At 34.5% G+C, this 23782-nt stretch overlaps 1 protein-coding gene across 5 annotated transcripts in view; it reads left to right on the top strand.

The window, feature by feature from the left end:
- Positions 1 to 23235, top strand: part of ACAP2 (ArfGAP with coiled-coil, ankyrin repeat and PH domains 2) — a 143490-nt gene extending 120255 nt beyond the window's left edge. For 3 of the 5 annotated variants that reach the window (XM_081085330.1, XM_081085329.1, XM_081085331.1), the window contains 10 exons: positions 3062 to 3270; positions 3604 to 3673; positions 5610 to 5701; positions 7576 to 7760; positions 8653 to 8745; positions 11264 to 11451; positions 11864 to 11973; positions 13972 to 14082; positions 16462 to 16523; positions 22120 to 23235. In XM_081085330.1, the coding sequence (XP_080941456.1) occupies positions 3062 to 3270; positions 3604 to 3673; positions 5610 to 5701; positions 7576 to 7760; positions 8653 to 8745; positions 11264 to 11451; positions 11864 to 11973; positions 13972 to 14082; positions 16462 to 16523; positions 22120 to 22220 (1221 nt within the window). In that variant the 3' untranslated portion in view covers positions 22221 to 23235. Of the gene's footprint in view, positions 1 to 3061; positions 3271 to 3603; positions 3674 to 5609; positions 5702 to 7575; positions 7761 to 8162; positions 8268 to 8652; positions 8746 to 11263; positions 11452 to 11863; positions 11974 to 13971; positions 14083 to 16461; positions 16524 to 22119 lie in introns of all 5 variants that reach the window. The other 2 variants (XM_081085328.1, XM_081085327.1) reach the window with 1 other exon arrangement.
- Positions 23236 to 23782: the final 547 nt, after the last annotated feature.

The following is a 23782-nucleotide window of genomic DNA, read 5'->3' as shown; positions in this document are numbered from 1 at the left end:
GCTGCTGCAGCTGCGAGGGCCGAGCCCCTTGCACTAAATTCATGCATCGGGCCTCTAGTCCTATATAATAAAAGCCTAATATGCAAATCGACTGGACAGCAGAATGACCAGCAGAATGACCGTTTGCTGTGACACGCACTGACCACCAAGGAGCAGATGCTCAATGCAGAAGCTGCCCCCAGCCCTCAGGCCACAGGCCAGCCAAGGCAGGTTCCAGCGGGGACCCCCCCGATCGCCCTGCTGGTTGCCCCGCAGAGGAAGGTGACCAGTAGTTGTGGCAGGGGGGTGGGGCTGCCGAGCGGATGGCGCCAGGCTGGCCAAGGCAGTGCAAGCGGGGGAGAGGGGCCACTGGTCCCCCCACAGATCGGCCCTGATCACCAGCCAGGCCTAGGAACACTACTGGTGCACCGAGCCTCTAGTATTATATCATTGATGCTGTGTTCCTCTCACTGTGTCCTCTCAGGTGGCATTTGATTTTGGTTTGTCTCATTATTGGTGATATTAACTGGGGTAATTTGATTAAGGTGGTGTCTGTTAGACTTCTTTACTGCGAAGTTTTCTTAATAGTATTTTGTGGTATTTGGAGATTATGTAAATATTCTGTTCCTTATCAAGCTTTGAATTTTTAAAAAAAATATATTCTTATTGATTTCAGAGAAGAAGGGAGAGGAAGAGAGAAACATCAGTGATGAGAGAGAATCATTGATCGGCTGCTTCTTGCATGCCCCACACTGGGGATCGAGCCTGCAACCCAGGCATATGTCCCTGACTGGGAATGGAACTGTGACCTCTCAGTCATAGGTCTAAGCTCAACCACTGAGCCAAGCCGGCTGGGCTGAATTATTTTTATTATGTCAGCATAGGCTACGATTTTATTCAATGTGTTAAAATCCATTACCATCATTAATTGTTTTGTTGCACAAATTAACTCAAGTTTGGCCAATAGAGCCCTGGCTTCTGTATCCTTTTGACATGGTCCCATCAATCTTTGAGTTCTTCCAAACTTCCTAGCATGATGAGATGTTTCAGGTTCATCTTGTCCTTTCTCTGCACCAGCTCTGAAATTAAGTTTCCTTAAAGAGACCTAGTTCCTTTTGGTGGAGAATGGTTTTTAGAAACCAAGATAAATAAATAAACAAATAAATCTATATTTCTTTATATATCTATTTATATTGAAAACCAATATTGTGCCTGTTGGTATCTCCAGTTCCAATCTAATGCAATGAGATTTGTTCTAATTCTTTCCCTTTCTTATGAATAACTTCTTTCTCAGTAGTGAGAAATTTAGCTCCCATTAATTTCAACATTTTTGTTTACATGATCAATTTCCTCTATATGTAAGCAGTGTCCTTTCTCTGCTGCCACCTGCCCCCTCACCCCACTCTGGCTGTGACACATTACAGTGTGGCACTCCTCCTTCACACTTCTCCCCTTCCTCCAGCTCTGTCTTCCCTTGCTGGGCTCCCTCCTTATGCAGATACCCTCCTTATCCTGTTTGGGATCCAACATTTAAAGATATCCTCCCCACCCAGCTCAGTTCTCTATGGATAATACTCCAACTATTTTTTTTGCTTGGCCCCAACTAATGGCTATTGAATTGAGTTTTCACAAGGGCAAAACAAGGGCCAAATTATATTTCTAATGATTCTTTACTAAAATACTAGCTTGTTGAAATGTTTTTAAACTCAAATACGTTTTAGGCCGTATGTTTAATTGCTTAGGACCCTCAAACTACATGTTTCTATTATTGGTATAGATTTTGCTATAAACTTAAGAAATTAGTCTTTTGCTCATCTATCACCTTTTGCTTTTTTTAATAGCCCATGACATTTTTAGATACTGTGTATTCTATTGTTGATTCACTGTAATTATAATTACGTAACTGATCTGTTCTTTAGTAAAAGGCCATGCTCTGTTATTCACTGAAGTAGTTTAAACAACTTGCTTGCAGTTCATTGAATACCTTGGAAAAACCTTGTATAAAATAATATTTATTTTTTTCTTGAGTCTTAATAGTTTCATGTTTAGTCCCTCTGTTTTCTCATTTTACACATTTAGTGTTCTCCTTTCTCTTTGACCTCATATTTTGTACATATGTTCATTGTATCAGTTTATACATGTATATATTTGTATAAATATTACATGTAAATACATATTCTTGTATATTATATTTTCATTGTACCAGTTTATATATATTTACATAAATATTATATATACATATATAAATATATATACATATGTTTCCAGTGTTTATACAGGATATCCCCCAAAAATGTATACACACTTTAACAGCTGATAGCTCAATTTTGAAAATGAAATGTATTTTAATAAACACTGCCTTTATAATTATTCAAAGTGTGTATGTATATATTTTTCCCCACAAGACCAAAAGCCAGTTGATAGAGGAACCTATATCTTTCCATTTTAAAAAATTTATTTTAGAGAGGGAGGAAGGGACACTGACTGGATTGAGCTGGCAACCTGGTATGTGCTCTGACAAGGAATTGAACCTGCCACCTTCTGATGTATCACATTGTTTGCAGGTAGTTTTTATCGCGTGCTAACAGGTGGCGCGGGCCATTTTTGCAGTTGAATAGATTGATTACCGTTATACCTGGAAGTACATACATAATTCACCATTGTATGTGTTAGAGACCCAAATTTTGTCCTTTGGAATTCGTATATCTGCATGTTAGCATCCCTTTAGAGCAATAAAAAAGTATAAAAATAAACGTATTTATACGTTACCCACATTCTACCACTAGTCTATAAAAAACGTATTAATACGTGTCCCGCGCTCTACTACCAGTCAACGTAAAACATATAAATACGTTCCTGCGTACAATGTGGTATAAGATGATGCTCCAGCCAACTGAGCCACACTGGCCAGGGCTATCGTTCCATTCTTAAATCTCTAATGCTTCTACCAGTGCCTGGTTTAGGTCCATAATAGGCTTCAATTTATTGACCAGAAACGTTTGTTTGGAGCCTATAGTATGCAACATGGTATTACAATCTTTTTTAAAATGAAGACAAAAACAAATAATTTTTAATTTTTTAGAAGCTGGATAAGAAATCATCTCCATCCACAGGAAGCCTGGATTCTGGAAATGAGTCAAAAGATAAATTATTGAAAGGGGAAAGTGCACTGCAGCGAGTCCAGTGTATCCCTGGCAATGCCAGCTGCTGTGACTGTGGCCTGGCAGACCCACGGTGGGCCAGCATCAACCTGGGCATCACCCTGTGTATCGAGTGTTCTGGAATTCACCGGTGAGTAGGCCTGCCCGGGGTGAGAGACTTCTTTTGGATAAACATACATGTAATTATCATGTCCCATTAGTTAGAGGGCCTTTTCCACTTGCCTAATTTGACTGCTAGTTTATATCTTTTTACCTTTGTAAAGTGGATACAATTCTGGCTTGTGAAGAGCTTTTGAGGACTTTGGTTTACCATTCATTGTATTAAATCAGAAGGTGTATTCCTATTTATATGTGTGTTGAGGTCTTTATTAGAGACTGTCACATTGTAAGAGAAAAGTAATTTGCATAAAAAGCAAATCAAGGTTGATAGTTTTGTATATTAACAAAGTCTTTTCCCACTTAGGAGTCTTGGAGTTCATTTTTCAAAAGTACGTTCTTTAACTTTAGACACGTGGGAGCCTGAACTTTTAAAGGTAAAAAAATATTTGCTTTAAAATGTTTCATATTTCCACATAAAAGGAATTTAGAATCTTGATTTACAAATGTATGAGTTTCTCAATGCTAACAGTGAACTGTGTTGTTTTGGAACATTTCTGTGGCTATTTTGACAAATCTGGTATTTTCATAATGGGTTTTGAAAATTGCTAAGTTTATGTAGCACTCTTAACTCCAAGTCAGTTCACTTTTTAAGGAAACCAGCATTCCTACATTTTTATGCTTTCTCAAAAAATATCATAGGCTCTGTGCCTTAATTTTAATATTTTATAATGAATGTAAATTCTCGATAAAAATATGAGACATATTGCTATAGTAAGCTCCATTATGAATTGGCATATAATGTTGTTTCCATTGGGTTTAGTATAGGACTATTTGCAAGTTTACATTTGTCAGGGTAGTAGCCATCAAACCAAGGCATCCTTTTTCCATGTGTGAGGATTCATATCTATGAAAATGTCATAAATAATTTTAGATCACATCTGGGTTTCTGATATGACTTACAAAACTCATAAGTTAATACTATACTCCTTTTAATTCCACCCATTTAGTTTAAAGGTTGTAGTATACTTTTCATTTATTTTGTCTGAAAATTGTCTTCTTAATCTGCTTGTGCTTTTATTTCAATCTGTAAATAAATTGGTAATCCTCTCAACTATGTAAAGTAAAATAAAGGGTGTCCCAAAATTCACGCAAGAAGTAATTTTGATAGAAAACACAGGTTTATAATTAAAAATTGTAAACTTTTTATTGATTATTAAAGTATACAGTATAGGGTTATGTATGGAATAGCATATTGGGTAAATGGCCTCCACGGCTTTGGTGGCACATACGCACTCTTTTGTTGAAATTTTCCATGATTGTTTTTGCATAAATGTGGCTAAATTTCGATGAGGCTCATTTTCATCTTGATGACTTGGTTAATCGACAAAATTGTCACATTTGGGGTTCAGAAAATCCACGAGTGATTGTTGAGAAACAAATGCATCCACAACGTGTCACTGTTCGGTGCAGATTTTGGGCTGGAGGCATCATCGGACCATTCTTCTTCGAAAATGCGGCTGCTCAGGCAATAACAAAAGAGTGCGTATGTGCCAGCAAAGCCGTGGAGGCCATTTACCCAATATTCTATTCCATACATAACCCTATACTGTATACTTTATGAATCAATAAAAAATTTACAATTTTTAATTATAAACCTGTGTTTTCTATCAAAATTACTTCTTGCGTGAATTTTGGGACACCCTTTATTTGTTGAATTATGGTATAAACCTCTAAATGAAAGTGATAAATTGACTCCTAAGGTAGAACCCTGTTTACATAGATTTTATTAATTGTTATTAATTCAGAGGTGAAGAAAGTGGGGGAAGAGGGGAAGAAATCTAATTTCTGCATCAACTTTCTGTGTAGATATGATCTCAATGGATTCAATTTAGAAAAATTTGTTCGAAACACAACTGTGATGCATTAAAAAAACGAGACAAGCTTTTAAACAAAATATTTTGAAATATTTATATATGAAGTATAAGAAGAAAATAGTTTACTTCAATTCTGAGTTATTTAAAACTTTTCCTGTCTGGCCTTAGACTTCTTTTTTCCTTTAATTGACCAGACATTGTGAATAATATACAGGATTGTGCTAGCCATGGTGGAATAGAAAACTAGTAGAAGATGGGAGAGGAGAAACCCTTTCTTGTAGGAGTGGTAATTCTCTAGGAGAAGTATCTTGCTGAAGAATGGCAAATGGTGATATTGCTCTCAGCTCTTGTTTCATTTTGCTTTAGCAGTAAACTTCTTTGTGGGATGAGCAGTTGCAGAATATGCAAAAGGAATTTACTGGCTGTATTTGCTTTAATGACTTTTATAATATTTTAGGAATGTCTAGCTTATTTTTTTTGTTTTTCTGCCAAACAGCTTATGTGTGAGTTGGGCAATGATGTTATAAATCGAGTTTATGAGGCTAAAGTAGAAAAAATGGGAATAAAGAAACCACAACCAGGACAAAGGTACTATTTCAGTTGTCTTAATGTGTTATCTTTTTTTTTCCCTAATCAGAAATATAGCTATGATTTTATTTCACCGTAATTGATATGTAATACTGTAACAGACTGTTTAGAAGAGATTACTGCTTTTGTTAACCCGTAGCTAATATTTTTACTGATCAATCAATTATAGTCTCCAGATAAGAATCTTAAAAATTAAAGTTCTACATAGGAATGTAAAAACTCTTGGCAGTTAAAGTAGACCAAAGTTCCATTTAAAAAGAGATAGTCTGTTCATTAATGTATCTAAGGATTAAGTTTCTACTATGTACAATGAATAATTTTACATAGTGAGACTTAAGCAAACATTTGTTAATCACGTGCTTTATACATAGCGTTATGGTATAGAATTAAAGGTGGCAAGGTAATGGAAAGTACTTAATTGCTGTGTTTGAAATTATACTTCCATTTCTGTATATGGAGGCTCATTAAATAAAGTGGCTAAGAGTGCCTTCAAGATACATAACTTGTTTATTTTTATTGATTTTTAGAGAGGAAGGGAGAGGGAGAGAGAGATAGAAACATCAATAATGAAAGAGTACCATTGATTGGCTACCTCCTGCACACCCCCTACTGGGGATTGAGTCTGCAACCCAGGCATGTGCCCTTGACCAGAATCGAACCCAGGACCCTTTATTCCGCAGGCTGATGCTGTATCCACTGAGCCAAACTGGCTAGAGCCTTGTTTTGTTTTTTGATGTTGTTTTTAGTCTATGATTACTTTTAGCATTAAAATTTTATTTGTCATAACCCTATGTTGGGGTTTTGCATTTGACTAAATTCTTATGTATAACCAATACTGTTTTTTTTTTATTAAATATATTTTATTGATTTTTTACAGAGAGGAAGGGAGAGGGATAGAGAGTCAGAAACACAGATAAGAGAGACACATCGATCAGCTGCCTCCTGCACACTCCCTACTGGGGATGTGCCCGCAACCAAGGTACATGCCCTTGACTGGAATTGAACCTAGGACCTTTCAGTCTGCAGGCCGATGCTCTATCCACTGAGCCAAACCAGTTAGGGCAATACTGTTTTAATGTTACTGCTCTCCTAACCAATATCACTTAAATCCGATTATCTATTTACTAAAGCATGGCTTTTTGAGTTACTTTAGATCTTGAAATATTCTATTTTAGCCAAAGACCTAAGCATTTGAAAAATATACAGGAAAAGGTATAGAACAGGCTTGGCATTTATAATCCTACTAGAGGCCCGATGCACAATTTTCGTGTAAGAGTAAGCCTTCCTTTCCCCCCGGCTGCAGGCCGTGGAACCCGGGACCCGGACTAGCTTCCCTCTGGCTGCCCACAGGCACTCAGGATCCGGGCTGGCTTCCCTCTGGCCACCCACAGGCACCCAGGACCCGGGCTTCCCTCCAATCTAATTAGCATATTATGCTTTTATTGATGAGAAATCAAAAATTTAAAGTGTGATATCTTTTCCCCCGTAACTTAGAAATGTGTTTTAAAGTAGTTGTCTTATGAAAAAGTATGACTATCAACAGTGATAGTTCAGTATGTGACATTATTGGCGTAAAAACGAAATTAAAGCACAAAGGACTATGTATAGAAATGAATGAGTACAGAAATTAAGAGAAAAAGAATGCCATGTTAATATTTGATTTTTAAGTTAGTTTGTTATTTGTATTTGATTTGAATATGAAATCATAGCTCATTAAATATTTGGAAGAAAAATTTGGCATAATGTCACAAATTCTGTTTTAACTAGTATTACATTTACTGACTTTCTTTGAATTAGTCAATGTATAATGGCTGCTTTTCAGTGTTAGTCATGCTCAGAGACTAAGCAGAACATGACATTTTTATGTTTACCAGACAGGAGAAAGAGGCATATATCAAAGCAAAATATGTGGAGAGGAAATTTGTGGATAAATGTTCTATATCATCATCACCTCCTGAGCAGGAAAAAAAGATGATCTCCAAAAGTTGTGAAGAAAAGAGGCTAAGCATTCCTAAATTTGGGCCAGGTGACCAAGTTAGAGCATCTCCCCAAAGTTCAGGTATTACAACTTACTTGCATATATAAATATTTTTATACACTGATGTCACTTTCTTAATCTATGAATTAATAGCCATTGTAAATTTTTAAGTGCTAAAAACCTGTTTTCTTCTACATATTCTAAGGAAAAATTGGATTTCTATGTCTTTAAAACTATTAAATTTAAATAGGTCTTGGTAATTCGATTTCTAGGTAATGTGTATATTCTAAGGAATAAAACTGCTTAAAGTGCACGGGGAGATGGGAATTATAAATCTATCATGGCAGAAAGCCCTAAATATCTGATTAACCACCTAACATCCTTCCTATTTTTCCCTCCTAAATTTTTCCCAATAACGTTTTTTTCCTGCCCTTTTCCCTTCTTATGGCCTGCTTTGTGCTTTGCTAACTTGCATGTCCCCAGTGGTTGCTGTAAATAGCGACGAGGCCAGGCGGGAGTCTCTGTTCTGTCCTGATGAGCTAGATTCACTCTTCTCCTACTTTGATACTTCTTCAAAACTGCGTAGTAGTAAGTACTACTCTTGTGGAGCATTCCAAGTCTGTGCCAGTGGTCATTGTGCGGTGTGGCCATTTCTCTAGTGTTACCCATTGTCTCAGAATTACACATTACTTACAGTCATACAATAAGTTCTTTTTACTACCCCTTACATATTATGGGGTAATGAGATGTGTTACAACTCTGAAAATAAGTTTATTTTCAGTTTTTGTGCTTGATTCATATTTTGATAAGCTAAGTGCTCAAAAGGATTAAAATTGTATTAAATGTATTCTACTGGTGATGGCTGAATTCCCATTGATGTATCAGAGTTCATTTTAAAACTTCGTTGTTTGTGGGAGGTTGTTTTCTTAAAGGCATTTTTTTTTAACCACTAGCTGATTTTTCTTTAAAACAGTCAAAAGTAATGACAGTGGAATCCAGCAGAGCTCTGATGATGGAAGAGAATCTTTACCCTCTACAGTGTCAGCCAATAGTTTATATGAGCCTGGTGAGTTTTGGTGAAATTCAGTGTTAATTGGTATTATTTGCTGAAAAATATGTGTGTTAAATGCCCAGTCTTGATTAAATAGTTTCTAAAGGAAGTGGTTAGTTTTTGGAAGAAGGAGTAATACAATTAAATGAAAAGCAGCTATTTCTTTTTATATTTGAAAGTTATCTCCTAGCTGTACATTCTTCTAAACTTCATGATATATGCTATAAGTGCCTTGTCTTAGAAGTGCCTTTTCTTAAAATTTTTTTATTGATTAATTTGAGGGAGGAAGGGAGACAGCGAGAGAGACATTTTTTTAGTTGTTGTTCCACTTATTCATGCATTCATTGGTTGACTCTTATATGTGCCCTGACCGGGATCAAACTCACAATCTTGGCATATTGGAACAACACTCTAACCAACTGAGCTACCACTCAGGGCTAGCTAAGGATAACCTTTAATTCACATGGACTGTATGTTTTATTACTCTTTTCTTTCTTTGTGGCGTTTTTTTCTTATCAGGAGGAAGATACCAGCAACTCCCTCCCTTTAGATTTTTTTGTGCTTTACTGACCTGTACTTTACTCCGATGTTCCCTCCTTCATATTTAGTGATTTGGGTATTGCAGAATACTCAGGGTAGTAAATGTTCTTCACATTATGTGAATTGCTTATACTGCAAATTGTGATGGTATTGGATTATCCTAGGAGTAAAGTAAGGTGTTATCTGGTAGTAAAATTCTTTAGGGATTCTTACCGCCTCTTTTGTGTGTTTAAGTCCAGGCTTATAGGAATATACCTAATTTTAATCTAATACAGAGTAATTAACCTACCTATTGGATGCTGGCAAGAACACAAAAGGCTGACATACTAATTGATATGTTTATAAGAGAGGTTGACTGGGGAATGATTAGTCTATTGGAAATAAAATATCTTTGTGAAATCAGCTCATTTTGTTAAATTAGTCATTTCTTATGCCACAACTTTCACATTGTGATACAGTTAAGAGTTCATTTAAACAATTGTGGCAAATTATACATAATGTAAAATTTATCTTAAACATATTAAAGTGTACAGTTCAGTGGCATTAAGTCTTTTTTAAAAAACTAATGGCCCAGTGCATGAATTCATGCACATTGAAAGAAAATTAATTAGAAGAAATATTTTAATATTGCTATTTGCCCTTTCTCTATAATAGAAGTGTCAACCAAATTCATGATTGACAATGACAGATTGAAACACATGCCTGTGATTGGCGCCAGCGAGAGCTTTATATGTATTGCACATGCACGAGTCAACTTAGCCTTTTATAGATAGAGAATAAACTTGCTTAATTAGACCTGCTTTCTAATTTAGCTAAACTTTTCCAGCCCAGTGAAGCATCCCAACTTCTCTTTCAGGTAATTGTCAGCAACCCAGCAGTAAATATCAACATGAAGCAGATTATTATTGTAGATCATGCAGGGAGAACAAAGGGTAAAATATTTAACTGCAGCAATGTTTGACTATATTCTGCGCAGTGAGAAAACCTGAAGTCATTTTCAAGTTCCACCATTTCTTACTTCTTTTCAGTAGGGTCAAGTTTCTAAGCTTTATAAATCTCCGTTTTCTGGCTAATGAAAAGAAAATAGAATTCCACCGAGTCTCCTATCTACCTACTCCAGGACTTCTGTGAGATCAAATGAGATGAGGCATGGGAAAATGCTTCACAGACATTTGGTTAAAGTGTAAAATATTTGCACCTGGCTATAAAGCAAGTTGCGTTCCTAGGCTGAAGAAACTCCAAGGAGGCTAGTCACTAGGGAGAGGAAGCCGGGCATTGCTACGTGATGTCATTACCCAGCACCCACAGCCACCATATCCAAGCTGGGGTGGGCTGTGGGCCACATTTTGCGCCATGGGGTTGCAGCAGCGTTGGCTGCAATTTCGTGTGCTGTTGCTCTGGGGTGGTGGCGAGGCCTGTGTCCCACGTGCAGGAAGCCAAGTGTTGCTTTGTGGGCGCCAGGTTCATTGTGCCATTTCTCTGTAAATGGCCAGTGCGTGTCACGGCAGTTCCTGTATTGAGTGTCTGCTCCCTGGTGGTCATTACGTGTCATAGCTACCAGTCGGACAGACACTTACCATATTAGCCTTTTATATATAGAGAGATATTTTTATTGATTTCAGAGGGGAAAGAAGAGGGAGATAGAAATATCAATGATGAGAGTCATTGATCAGCATTAAGTCTTAACCCTTTGCAGTCCAGTGTTATTTTTGGAATTCAGTCTGGTCCAAATTAATTGGTGGGATTGAACGTTGAACTTTTTAATGTTCTTATTGCTCAGTGTTGGACTTGCTCCTAGCACCTGGTCTGTCGAGTCAGCCTCGAAATTGGACCGAAAAGGGTTAATTCACATTGATGTGAATCACTGTCACTACTATTCATCCACAGAACTCATCTTACAAAACTAAAACGCTGTGCCTATGAAATAATAACTTCCCATTCTTTCCTACCTCAAGATCTAGTTTTTAATGATGTGTTTGTGTTTGCTTTTCAGAGGGAGAAAGGCAAGATTCTTCTGTGTTTCTTGACTCTCAACATCTTAATCCAGGACTCCAGCTTTATAGGGCTTCATATGAAAAAAATCTTCCTAAAATGGCTGAGGCTTTGGCTCATGGTGCAGATGTGAACTGGGCTAATTCAGAGGAAAACAAAGCAACACCACTTATTCAGGCTGTATTAGGGGTATGCGTTTGTACCTTGAGGTTTTCAGTAGTAGTTAAACATGTAAAAGCACAATTCATTTGAAACATGGCCTTAGAATTATTTTTTGTTTAAAGAGGTGGGTTGGAAAATCGAAGAAGCTAGTAGTGATTCTGGGCATCACTTTGATTGTGTGAACTTGATTTGTTTTTTCCTTAATGGAAGAGAATTCTGGTCATGAAAGTGTGTTTTGCTAGATTGCAAACTGCAAATTGAATCATTATTAGAAGTAGTTCTTGGGAAGAAATAATGTAATTTATCATTTTTCTGCTTTTGCTGGGGGGTATTTTCTCTTTAGAGGAGAATGAAATAGAAAGACTATTAGAATAAAGTAAACACTGTTTCTAATGGAAAAATTTTGTTTTTTGTACATTGTTTTCTTCTTTCCTCTAAGGGCTCTTTGGTGACGTGCGAGTTTCTCCTACAGAATGGTGCTAATGTAAACCAAAGAGATGTACAAGGGCGGGGACCACTGCACCATGCCACTGTCTTGGGGCACACCGGGTAAGCTGTAGTGCTTACATATTTAAGTAGGTTTTACTTGAAAAATTACTTTGAAATAATGTTTTGCTTTAAGAGATGGGTTGGAAAATAGAAGGAGCTAGTAGTGATTTCTGAGAATCACTTTATGTAAACTCAGATTTTTTTTTTCTTTAAAAAATTTTAAAATTGATTTTTGAGAGAGAGAGGGAAAGAGAGTGAGAAAGATATTGAGATTTATTTATTGTTCCACTTATTTATACATTCATTGGTTGATTGTTGTATGTGCCCTGACTAGGGATCGAACCTGCAACCTTGGATTATTGGGACAATGCTCTAACAAACTGAGCTACCGGGCCAGGGCTATCAAATTTTTTTTTTTTCTTAATGGAAGAGAATTCTGGTAATGAAAGTAATGTTTTGCTAGATCACAAACTTTTTCTCAGATTAAGGCCATTAGGTAGAGTTTGTAAAATTACACTTTCCTGTAACTTAAATTGTCATGATGGAATTTGAAATTTAAAAAATCTCAATAAAAAAAATCTGTTACTTTTCAGATAAGAAAATTCCAAAACTTACTTTGAAATTCATTTGTCATTTATATCGATTAATTTCAGTATTTAAAATAGTAAAATGATGGTGATTTTTGTCAGACAACTTTAAGTCTGTGTGTGTATTTAAGCACATAGACATACATTATGTACATAACAAACACATTTTGGGGGAACTTTGTAACTTTGGGCATTTTAGTTTTCCCACAGGGTATCCAAAGTCAAATTTTAAGGTAAATTTTTAGTCTGTGCTATTGATATTGCAACTTCTGGAGCAATATTTAGACTCACAAAACAGTAATGCCATGAAAACATATTTTCTATTAGAGTGCACAAATGAAGTCAGATTGTTAGCCTTATTTGAAAAGTTTGTGAATGGGTGATTGTTCTTTAATCATTTCAAAGATAACCAGTTCTTTTTAAAAAATGTTTTTATTGATTTTCAAAGAGGAAGGGAAAGGGGGGGAGAGATAGAAATATCAATGATGAGATAGAATCATCGATCCACTGCCTATTGCACACCCCGCACTGGGGATGGGTATGTACCTCGACTGGGAATCGAACCATGAGTTGACATTAAACCATTTTGAGTCACACTGGCCGGGCCTATCCAATTCTTATTACCTTGACAAGCAAACTGTTCTTTTTTCTGTTTATTTATAGTATCTTCTATTATTTGTTTATGTTCCCTCTGTCAGTAAAGAGATTCAGTTCAATAACTTCATCATAAAAACTTTTTTATACTTAGAAACGGTAGCATTTAACTCTTTGTATTTCATTCTTTGTATTTTCTTCTTAAACAATCATACTTCTTCCCATTTTACATCATAGACTCCATTTATTCATTTCATATTTTTTTCATTTTTATCAATTTCTTCAAGTTACAATATTTGTGAAGTATAGTGGGAGGATTACTTCCCACTCTGCTATTGTATTATATTATGACCAGAGGCCCAATGCACAAAATTTGTGCAAGAGTAGGACTTCCGGCTGCCGGCACCTGCTTCCCTCTGGCACCCGGGACCCAGGTTTCCCTCGAAGCCCCAGCTTTATCCAGAAGGTTTTCCAGAAGGACGTCTGGTCTAATTAGCATATTACGCTTTTATTTTTATAGAAGATGTTAACATTACCTTGGCTTCCTTCTTTCCCAAATTGATTGAGTTTTGTTTTAACTTTGTATGTATCTGTGTACATCTTTTTATGATATTCTTTGAGGGTAGGGACCATAATTTACAATCCTACTGTACTATATAGTACCAGGTTAAATTGACTTGTAAAATGCTGATTATGGTAAATTTTTATTCTTAGAGTCAGTGTTCAAAAAGAGTGTTGGAAGTCATTTGTAGAATGAATAAGAATTTACTAATCAAAATATTATTTCTTTAAGTTAGGTAGTACTTTTTATTTTTTAAGGTAAATACTAATTTCTTTCTTATTGACTTTATCTCAAAAATGCTATTTGCTTAAAAAGGCAGGTATGTTTATTCCTAAAACGAGGTGCCAATCAACATGCCACTGATGAAGAAGGGAAAGACCCGTTAACTATAGCTGTGGAAGCAGCCAATGCTGATATAGTGACCTTGTAAGTGTGTTTTTACTTCATTATTTCCCATACAATATAGGACTTGGGTGGGGTTTCCTTTGTAGGTATGAACTTTAAACTTGGCCAGTTATTTACTATATACCATATACTTCTCTAAGTACAATAAATGTATTAAGCACTTTACTAAGTGATCTTGGTTTTCACAACCCTGTGAGGAAGATGTTATTATTATTAACTTCATTTTATAAGGAAATCAAGCCACAGATAATTTGAAAAACTAGTAAGTGGTAGTGCTGAAATTTGAAACCAAGAATTCTGGCCTTAAAACCCATGTTCTTAGCCACCTCTGTTATCCTTCATGACCAATAGAAACAGAAAACCAGTGATTTCTCTAAAATGGATTCTTTAACTCTTAGTATATATTGGGATGGGGATTGGATTGGTACAGTAACAGGCAATTATTCTCCTACCTTGAGAATCAGGATTTTATAGGGGGGACATCTACATTGGTGTTAGTAACTTTTGCAGTTGCGTTGCTTTTGGGCAGTGATACTTAAGGATTTGTTTGTACTTATTTTTAAAAGAATACTGTATTTTAAGATAAAAGTACTTGTTTTTGAATGTTTGAATACAGTTTAATATGATCTGTTAAGGAATGATTTTTGAGATCTTAATTTGATTTTCATATTAGATAAAAGTTAATTGTTACACTTGGAATCTAGAAATGCGTTTTTACTTACATGTCATTATTATGTAGGAAATCTCAAGCATATGTTGTAAGAAGTCACTTTTTCATTCTATTCTGGGCTGAATGAAGCCCAGAATGGTTCATCCTCTGTTATATAAGTAGAGACAGTTCCATTCACATGGCTAAATCTCAGTCACTTACAAAGAGAAAATCCCACGACTGCCTTGAACTCCTGAGCTCCCACTGAGAATTCTTGGCTTGTCATATGTCACTGCTGAATAAAAAAATTTAAAAAAAGCATATTTTCTCTGTACTCAACTTCCTTTCCACACTGGAGGAGTTATGCTACTGTGGAGGCTATTGTAGGGAAATTTAAATCATTGTAGATTTACAATTAGAGAAAGGTAAGTTATTAAAGAAAAGACAGAAATGGTATAGAGAAACAAATCTTGGTTTTGCAGGGTTCCCAGGCAATTCTTATAGTAAAGGCCCCTCTTCCCAAACATAGCTGTTTCCAAGTTAACTAAATTTTCTCATATTGCTTTGAGTAAGGACTTTAGTTTCACTTAAAAATTTTTGAAAATAGATGTCCTCTTCGAAAAGTCCAAATACTAAAAGGAAAATTATGTTGCTATTATTAATTGACACAGTGGTTGAAAATGGAAATGGAAGGATTCATTGTACTCTGAAGACAGGAAAAGCCCATTTTAGATGCTGCAGTAGTTGCCAGAGAGAGCATGTTAGAAGAGAGTGTTAGAAGTCTGGGAAGGCAATGAGTATTTGGTGGCTTGAAGAACAGAAGAGTAATAAATATAAAGTAGGAGAAGGGTACCAAAGGCAACATTTTCATGTTGTTGTTTTTTTTAATATATTTTATTGATTTTTTACAGAGAGGAAGGGAGAGGGATAGAGAGTTAGAAACATTGATGAGAGAGAAACATCGATCAGCTGCCTCCTGCACACCTCCTACTGGGGATGTGCCTGCAACCAAGGTACTTGCCCTTGACCAGAATCGAACCTGGGACCTTTGAGTTTGCAGGCCGACGCTCTATCCACTGAGCCAAACTGGTTAGGGCCATTTGCATGTTTTAAAATGTTGTTTCACGTTAGTAAGAAATTGGGAAGAAATTCTTGTCTTCTTCATCCAATGCTACATGTCTTCCTGCTGCCAGGATGAATAATCCCCAAAAAGAATGCATAGCCAATATGATAACCTTGGGAAAATCTTGGTCACCTGTGGTCATTATTATAATGTTTGTATATCAAAATATATTTCCAGTATTTAGAAATAACAGACACTGTTTATATGACTGGAACTACTCACCTCAGAGTGAACCAGAGTGAATTTATGATAGGCTATTGCTTCCATACTATAGCATTAATTTCAGCAGTTGGCGGTTAAAGTTTGATAGGTTGCTATAGAAGCCAGGAATTCTCTGGAGTCTGGAGGAAGCAAGTTGCTGAAGGTGCTGCAAGAATCCTGCTTTAACAGAGCTGAAATGCGCCTTCATTGTCTTCTCTCATGAGAATTGTATAAAGTGAAATACAATTATTTTTGTATCTGGATTGCTGGCTGGGTCTGATAGAATAAAAGCCCATTTATTTCAGTGGCAAATATTGATAGAGAAAAAAATTACATTAGTACACGTTTTATCTGCTTATACAATTCATTACTTTATGAATATTTGTCTTGTATAACTTCATCTAAAAATGCTTTTATTTAATTTTAGGTTACGTTTAGCAAGAATGAATGAAGAGATGCGGGAGTCAGAAGGACTTTATGGACAGCCAGGTCAATATTCTACTAATAACCATACCGAAATGCAGTATAAGAAATGCATTCAAGAATTTATAAGTTTACAATTGGAGGACTGATAGTTCTTTAGCAAACTAGCTTAATATTATAGAGTTTTATAACTTGTAAGTTGTGAGTTGTTAAGTATGTACTGTACCTATTGAATTCTTGGGAGTGGTCAACTCCTGGGCCTTTAAATATCCATAACTATTCCTATTAGAGTACACATTTACTTGCTGTATTGAACTCTGGCTGCTGACTTCTTTCTCTGCTGTACAGATGTCTTCCATATACATTCCAGTGAAGTAAATGGAATGATAATGTATCTTTATACACTTACAGCAGCACAATAGTCATTTTCTTTTTGAAATTCTGTCAACTGAATATAACAAAATGGCTTTCTTTTTGTTAATTCAGGGAATTTCTATAAATTGTGTTCAGGGAAAAAAACAAATCACCATATGCTTGGCAAATAATAAGTCAGAATGGAAAATACCTAGAAAATGAATTTAGGAGTTTTATACTTTGATATAAACATGGGATGAAGGTTTAAAATAAAATTTACCAATAGGTTAAGAAGTACATAATGGGAGTGGAGTTAGTTTAAAAGGTATAGAGGAAAGGTCTCATTTTATCTTATAATGTACAATATCTGTTAGATAAATGGAAGTTTTTTGAACAATATTTTGAGAACCTGATGGCAAAGTAGACTTATTCATAATTAGAGAAATCTAATTCAGTATCAGCTCAAGTCTCATTTTGAGTCATTTTCACCCTTGAATCAAGATGTTAAGAAAAGGAAGAAATGTTGTGATCAGATTCCTCTCTTTGATGAAATGTCAAATAATTAGATCTGCAATTTTATGAAGTTGAGTATATGAATTATTAATATATCTTTTAAATTCATATACATATTAGTAAGAAACTTGGAATTAATGACTAAAATAATTGAAATTGTTCGGTATATTTAATTTTTTAATGAATATTAATATGTTATTTAAAAAGCTTGATAATATCTATTCTTGTTTAAATATATTTTGAAATTTCTGTACTTTGTTCTAGCTTCAGCCATTTACTTTAATTTTAATCAGATTAATATATAATTAATAGATATAAGGGGCCATTCTTTTCTCAGAGGACTGTATTTACTACTTATTTTTGGTTTAATTTAACAGGGAACAAGTAAGAACTTTGAGAATAGAGAACATCTAGATACTTCTAATCTAGGGTGTCCCACTTTAATCCTATGGATCAAACAATACTACTGATTCATGATATACCAAGATGTCAGAAAGCTGATTAAGGGTGAAGTCTCAGTGTTAATTCTGAATTTCACCCATTTGTTTTAAACTTGAATGTGAGTTTTTAAATGTTATTATTTTGTAACATATACTTAAGTGATGGTATTACTAGGCCATTTCTTTGAGGCCTTTGTGTTTAAGCACTTTAAAATAAAAAATATTATTCAAAGGCTATGACCGATATTTGTGAGATAAGAGTGATCTTCAAGATTTTAAGTTAAACTTTTTTTCCCCCTGAAATTTTAAACTTAAACGTTTGGTCAGCTGCTCTTTCCTTAAGGTGTTTGCTGATGAAGTTACACCCAACTGGTTAGTCAGAAGGTCAGTGGTTGACTTTTCTCTGGAGTTGGGAAGCTGGAAAGGACAGGGCCTCTATGCTCTTGCAACTTCTAGTTTCACCTGAATTGCTTGGGCTTCCGCCACCATTTAGGAGCATTCATATGTCTCTTTCACTGTTGTTTTATGTATAAGTTTATGAGTATATACCTTCCATTCATCCAAAGAAAAATAGATTTTTGCTATTTATTTGAATGAAAGTTTGGAAAAAAAACTCTTTTTAAAAAAACAAACTTTTATACCACTCTCAAATTTCAGTTTAGAGATTAAAAATAGATCAGAATTCTGGAAATGCAGAATAAAATGAAATTTTGATCTATTTGAGGATCATCTTGCTAATTAGATTTTTCTAATTAGATTTATTTAGAGAGTCTGATATTTAAAGCAGAACAATTTTATACTTATACAGGTGACATGGTGAAATGGCACAGCAATTGCTCTCTGACTACTTTTCTTCTCCCTATGAGTCTTTGGAGAGCAAATATGTTTGCTTAGGTAACAGGTCTTTTTTTCTCCTTCGCCTATCACTGTAAATTTTTCTCATATATTTTGATTGGTTATTTTATCTAGATACTTTTTTTTTTTTTGCTGCCTACCATAAGAAAGAAAATCTCACAATTCTGGATAATTTTAAAATGCAGTTAGTTTCAGTCTCTTGATAATGAAGAGCCCTACCATTTAAAAGACTCAGATATTACCTTTGGGAATCATGGACTTATTTCTAGGAGACTCCTGAAGTCTCTAGTGTCTAGGAGACACTTCTGAATTTTCTATCCACAACCCTGACCTCAGACTACTGATTTTTTGCAAGGTTTAAGAGCACATGTTTCCTGAAGGGAAGATTTATCTAACCCTGTTTATCAGTTACTGCAGCTCTTAGGAGAATTGGGGTGGGGGTGGGTAAGTGAGATATCATGCCCTGCTCTGAATTGTTGGAAACCAGTGTGGTGGTTCCCACAGTCCAATTTCTGGTCCTAGGATTCCTCTTGATTGTTGGCAGTTTCTTAGTCGGTTGAAAATCACTGCTTTAGTTAACCACTACTGGTTATGTGAGTATGTTACTGACAAAGGCTTATGTCTGATCTAATCAGTTATAAAAGAAGGCTGTAATTAACCCAGAAGGGGCAAGACTAGTTGGGTGTGGGGTTTCACATGCTGCCATCTCTTTGCTCAAGAGCAAAATCAACAAAATCTTGGATCATTATAACTGCTATTGCAGTGGCTATTCTGAATACCAAAAATCAAAAAACCATTTTAAACTACCAGTGGAAACAGCAGTCCACATTTTAAAAAGTCAGAACTGTCCAGGCACATAGACAGTTAACTTTCTGAAGAGAAATGCTAGTACAATGCGATTAAGTAATTTAAAGGATATAACTTAGCATTAAAAATATTGGGTGACTAGTTGTTCACCATTAATAATAAACTGTTAAATGTACTTCTGTAAACTTTCCAGGGCATCATATTCTGGCTTATTGTTTATATATTCTAGTGTAGACAAGTTATAGTTGCCTTGGGAGAAATTCTAAATGATTAAAATTATATTTAAATTTTAAAGGATCACATTGAAGTCGATTTGTGTTAACTATATTAAATAACTTAGTCATTATCATTATTGTAACGTTTGTTCTCTGACCATACATTTTGAAGCCTAAGAAAGGTATATTGATAGTCCATTATTTAGTGTTTTATTAGAAACTGAATGTTAATAAAAGTTTTGTGTGTGTGTGAAGGTGAGACTTCCTTCCATATTGTAGTAACTCTTTTAAAATGTATTCAGTAAGTGAAACAAATGATTAGTGTGTAGCACCAACAATTTTTCCCTCAAAGAAGCATTTAATTGAGTGAATAAAAGAGGTTATAATTTGTTTTGCATGGTACAATGGTTCTACTAAAATGTACTTGTGTAATAGGTACTAGATAATTTTAAAACGAAAACTGGAAAACCACAAAAAGAAAAAATTCCACAGCTTGCTGTACAAAATATGCATTGCTAATAGTAGAAGCCATATATCGCCATTGTACTGTTATAATACTAAGAATGCTCATCTGGTGCTATCTGTAAACTATTTGGCATTGGTGTCTCTGCTAGATCCTTCTTCCTATTTCTTCTTGAATGTATAATGTGTGCCTTTTAAGTTACTTCTGGTGTTGAATGGTAAAATCAGTGTGGTATTTTTATATTATAATCTGCACTTTACACTTTTTTGGAAAGTAAAATTCCAGACTCTCCAGTTTAAATAGTATTTTAAAAATATTTATAATGTTTACAATAAATATTTTAAATATTTTAATTCAACATCTAAGAATAAGAAAAAATTTTAAATATTTTGTATGGTTTCTTAATTGATATTTAATGTTGGTCTCTTCTCGTATTATTTTATATCTTTTAGAATGGCTAAAAATGGGAATAGATTGTAGTTTGTCTTTTAATGTGGGAGTAACTTTTAAGAAATCCTGGGTATAATTGGATTGTCTTACCCATTGATCCAGCATTTCAACCTTTGTTTTTATTGTTTTAATGACAATAAGTTAAGAATGTTACTCTTAGCCAACCCTATTAAGATTCTCTCCTTTTTTCTTTTTAAAGTAGATTGATTGATTCAGGTCATGAGAAATTTCCAGGGTTAAATGAAAACTATATAGAGATTTTAATAACTTGCTTTTTACATAGATTAAATATTAAAAGTGGAAAAAATATTGAAAGTATTAAAAACTTTTTATTGAAAATTTTGGGTTATGCTATTAGACCTTTTTACTAGATAGATCTTTGTCCCCTTCCCAGACTTTTTCTAATTCTCTAGCTTTTGGTATGACATCTATTGCCTCAAAAAATCTCTTCAAAAGCTAACAAAACTTACTGCACTATTAACAACAACTGTAGCAAAATAGTTTGTAATAAGATGGATGCAAGGTATATTCTAGGAAATAATTATAAAACTATGTTGCAACAACAGTCATGTAAAATTGTGTTTGACAATCTAAATCTTGAAAACATAACTATGCCAAGCTTCTGTATAAAGCTGATGTTTAATAGGAAGCATTCCTAATGGATTACTCATCTTGAAAATAAGATTTTATTTTATACAAATCCTTTATTTGAGGAGTAATCTGTATGTGTGTATATGTTTAATTTCTCATGGCAAGAAATATAGTATTCAATCAGCTATAGTATCAGTATATATAATCTTCTTCCCTACAAGCATATTTGTATGTATATACATATGTCTATTATTCTAATTCAACATGTTTTTGGTATTCCCATTGTGTCATAGTATTCTTTCTCATATGACCTACAGTAAATAAAAAACTTCTGACTACATGTGAAAATTATGATTTTATAGTCATTTTCTAGGCTTTATCATTTTATAAGCTTAGTAAGCAGGGGATTAGGTGTGTTAGTTTTAGTTAAGCATTAAAGTTAAAGAATTTCTTTTTCACATGCTCTTTAAATTAAAATGCCTTTTAAAAGGTAATACTAAAGTAGGCTTCCCCCCTCACCTGATTATCAGCTTTGTTTAGTTAATAACTTGCATCCATCAGAAATAGTGTTTGTTTTTGGTCTTTCCTTTTGGTCTTGATCAAGGGAAATACTTATTTAAAGAATGCCTTGTTTACTATACCTCACTTATACTGACTTTTATTTCTCATGTATGAATAAATGTATTTCTGCACATGGCTTTAAGATACTTGCATCTTTGCTCTTTTCTAACTCTCAACTTTCCTCTATGGCTGCATTTGAGGTGCTTTTTTCAGGTATAGTTTTCTTTCTTCTTTCACTATATACTTTTCCAGCATTTATATTTAGTTCATCTTTTTTCTTTTAAAAATGCTCAGCTAAACAAAATTGTAATAGAATGAATTATAAAGTAGTTACTAAATATAAGAATGAATATTGTTTATTAATATTTTTATTGTATGCATTTTAAAAGTGTCCTTATTTTACTTTCATGCAGGTGATGAAACTTATCAGGACATTTTTCGTGATTTTTCTCAGATGGCATCCAATAATCCAGAAAAACTAAATCGTTTCCAGCAAGATTCACAGAAATTCTGATTTTTTTTTTTTTTTAAAGAAGGGGAGAATACTGAATCTGGTGACTTCCTAATGTATAGATTTGAAAACTCACACATTTTTACTACTTTAATTCTACTTAATTTTAGTTGATATTGAGTAGTTTGGCAAAAAGGTACCCATTCATTGGTAAAACATAGGGCTTTAGTAGTTGGAAGAGGAGCCTATTTTAGGACCCACAAAAAGGAAGAGAGGCTGTTTAAAGGGCTATTTTTATAGATAAAAATTGAATCTAGACTTAGGCCATCTTTAGGTTACTATGTTCTAAGAGTTTAGACAAAAATCTCTTTTTTTGCTAGTGGATGGTAGCATTGATTTTTCTTCTGTGCGTCGTACCCAGTGTCACATATTTGCATCAAGTGGGAGCCGACTGGTCCTGCCTGCCTCAAGAATATGTCTTTTCTTTAGTTTCCCAGATAACATTAGTGGTTCAGAAGTGGTTTTATTTTGCTTTGATAACCTAGCTGTTATACACACATATGTAATTTAATTATTAGCTGGAGAGTATGTTTCCCCCATTGGCTCATAAATGCAGTTATATTCCTTAGATATCTGGTTATTATCCAGTGCTTTAACATACATACAGTGTTTGTACAGGTAGATATAACTCAGTCTTTCAGTTTTATTCCATTTTATGCAGCAAAATGAAGCCCTTAACGCGTTTTTTTTAATCACCAAAAGATTCTCAGTTATAGAAATGGTAGTTCTTCATTGTTGGGTTGATTTCTTAAAACCTGGACAAATTATTGATGTAATAAAACTGTTTCAAAGGTTACTTGAATGTTGCAAAATTATGCTTTCATCATATTGTAACTTTCAAAGGAAAAGCTGATTTATAGAGTAATGTAGAGCATTTTTATATTTGAAGTTTGCCCTTTTCAAGATACATTTTTGCTATTGGTCTTTGTGAAAGAAAAATCTCTTTGTAAAAGGAGAAAAAAACAATGTTTTTCTTAGCTTTAATTAAAATATAGCATTAAATTGCTTTTAATTTTTCAACATCTATTCTGTGTACTTGTTGTATACAGTGTATGTTCTTTTAAATTATAACATCTATATAGCTTTAGTATTTGGTTTTATGAATCATAGGCCCTTGAATTCCAAAATGTGGATATACTAATTTATCATTATATGCTACAAATTAGGCTAATTCCATCTTTAGTTGACATATCTTGTCAGGAGTATAAATAATTTAGTAATTTGCCTTATGGTTTCTTTTTAAAAAAATGTTTTTATTGATTTTTTTTTTTTTTTGAGAGAGAGAGAGAGAAAGAGAGGAAGGAAGGGAGAGAGAGAAACATTGATTGGCTGCCTCCTGAGCCCAAAACCTGGGCATGTGCCCCAACTGGGAATCAAACTGGCGACCTTCTGGTGCACAGGACAATGCTCAACCAACTGAGCCACACTAGCCAGAGCATGGTTTCTTTCTAATATTGTCAACAATTAAATTTAATTTTATTGTACAAGTTACATGTGTTATCATTGATACTCAGTTTCTAAATAAGAGAGTTTTTAAAATTTGGGTTATCAAATAAGTAGGTAAA

Source organism: Myotis nattereri, assembly GCF_964212035.1.
Source record: "Myotis nattereri genome assembly, chromosome: 3".
Classification (NCBI taxonomy): domain Eukaryota; kingdom Metazoa; phylum Chordata; class Mammalia; order Chiroptera; family Vespertilionidae; genus Myotis; species Myotis nattereri.
Note: the sequence above shows the minus strand (reverse complement) of the source record. Positions and strands in the feature narration are given on the sequence as shown.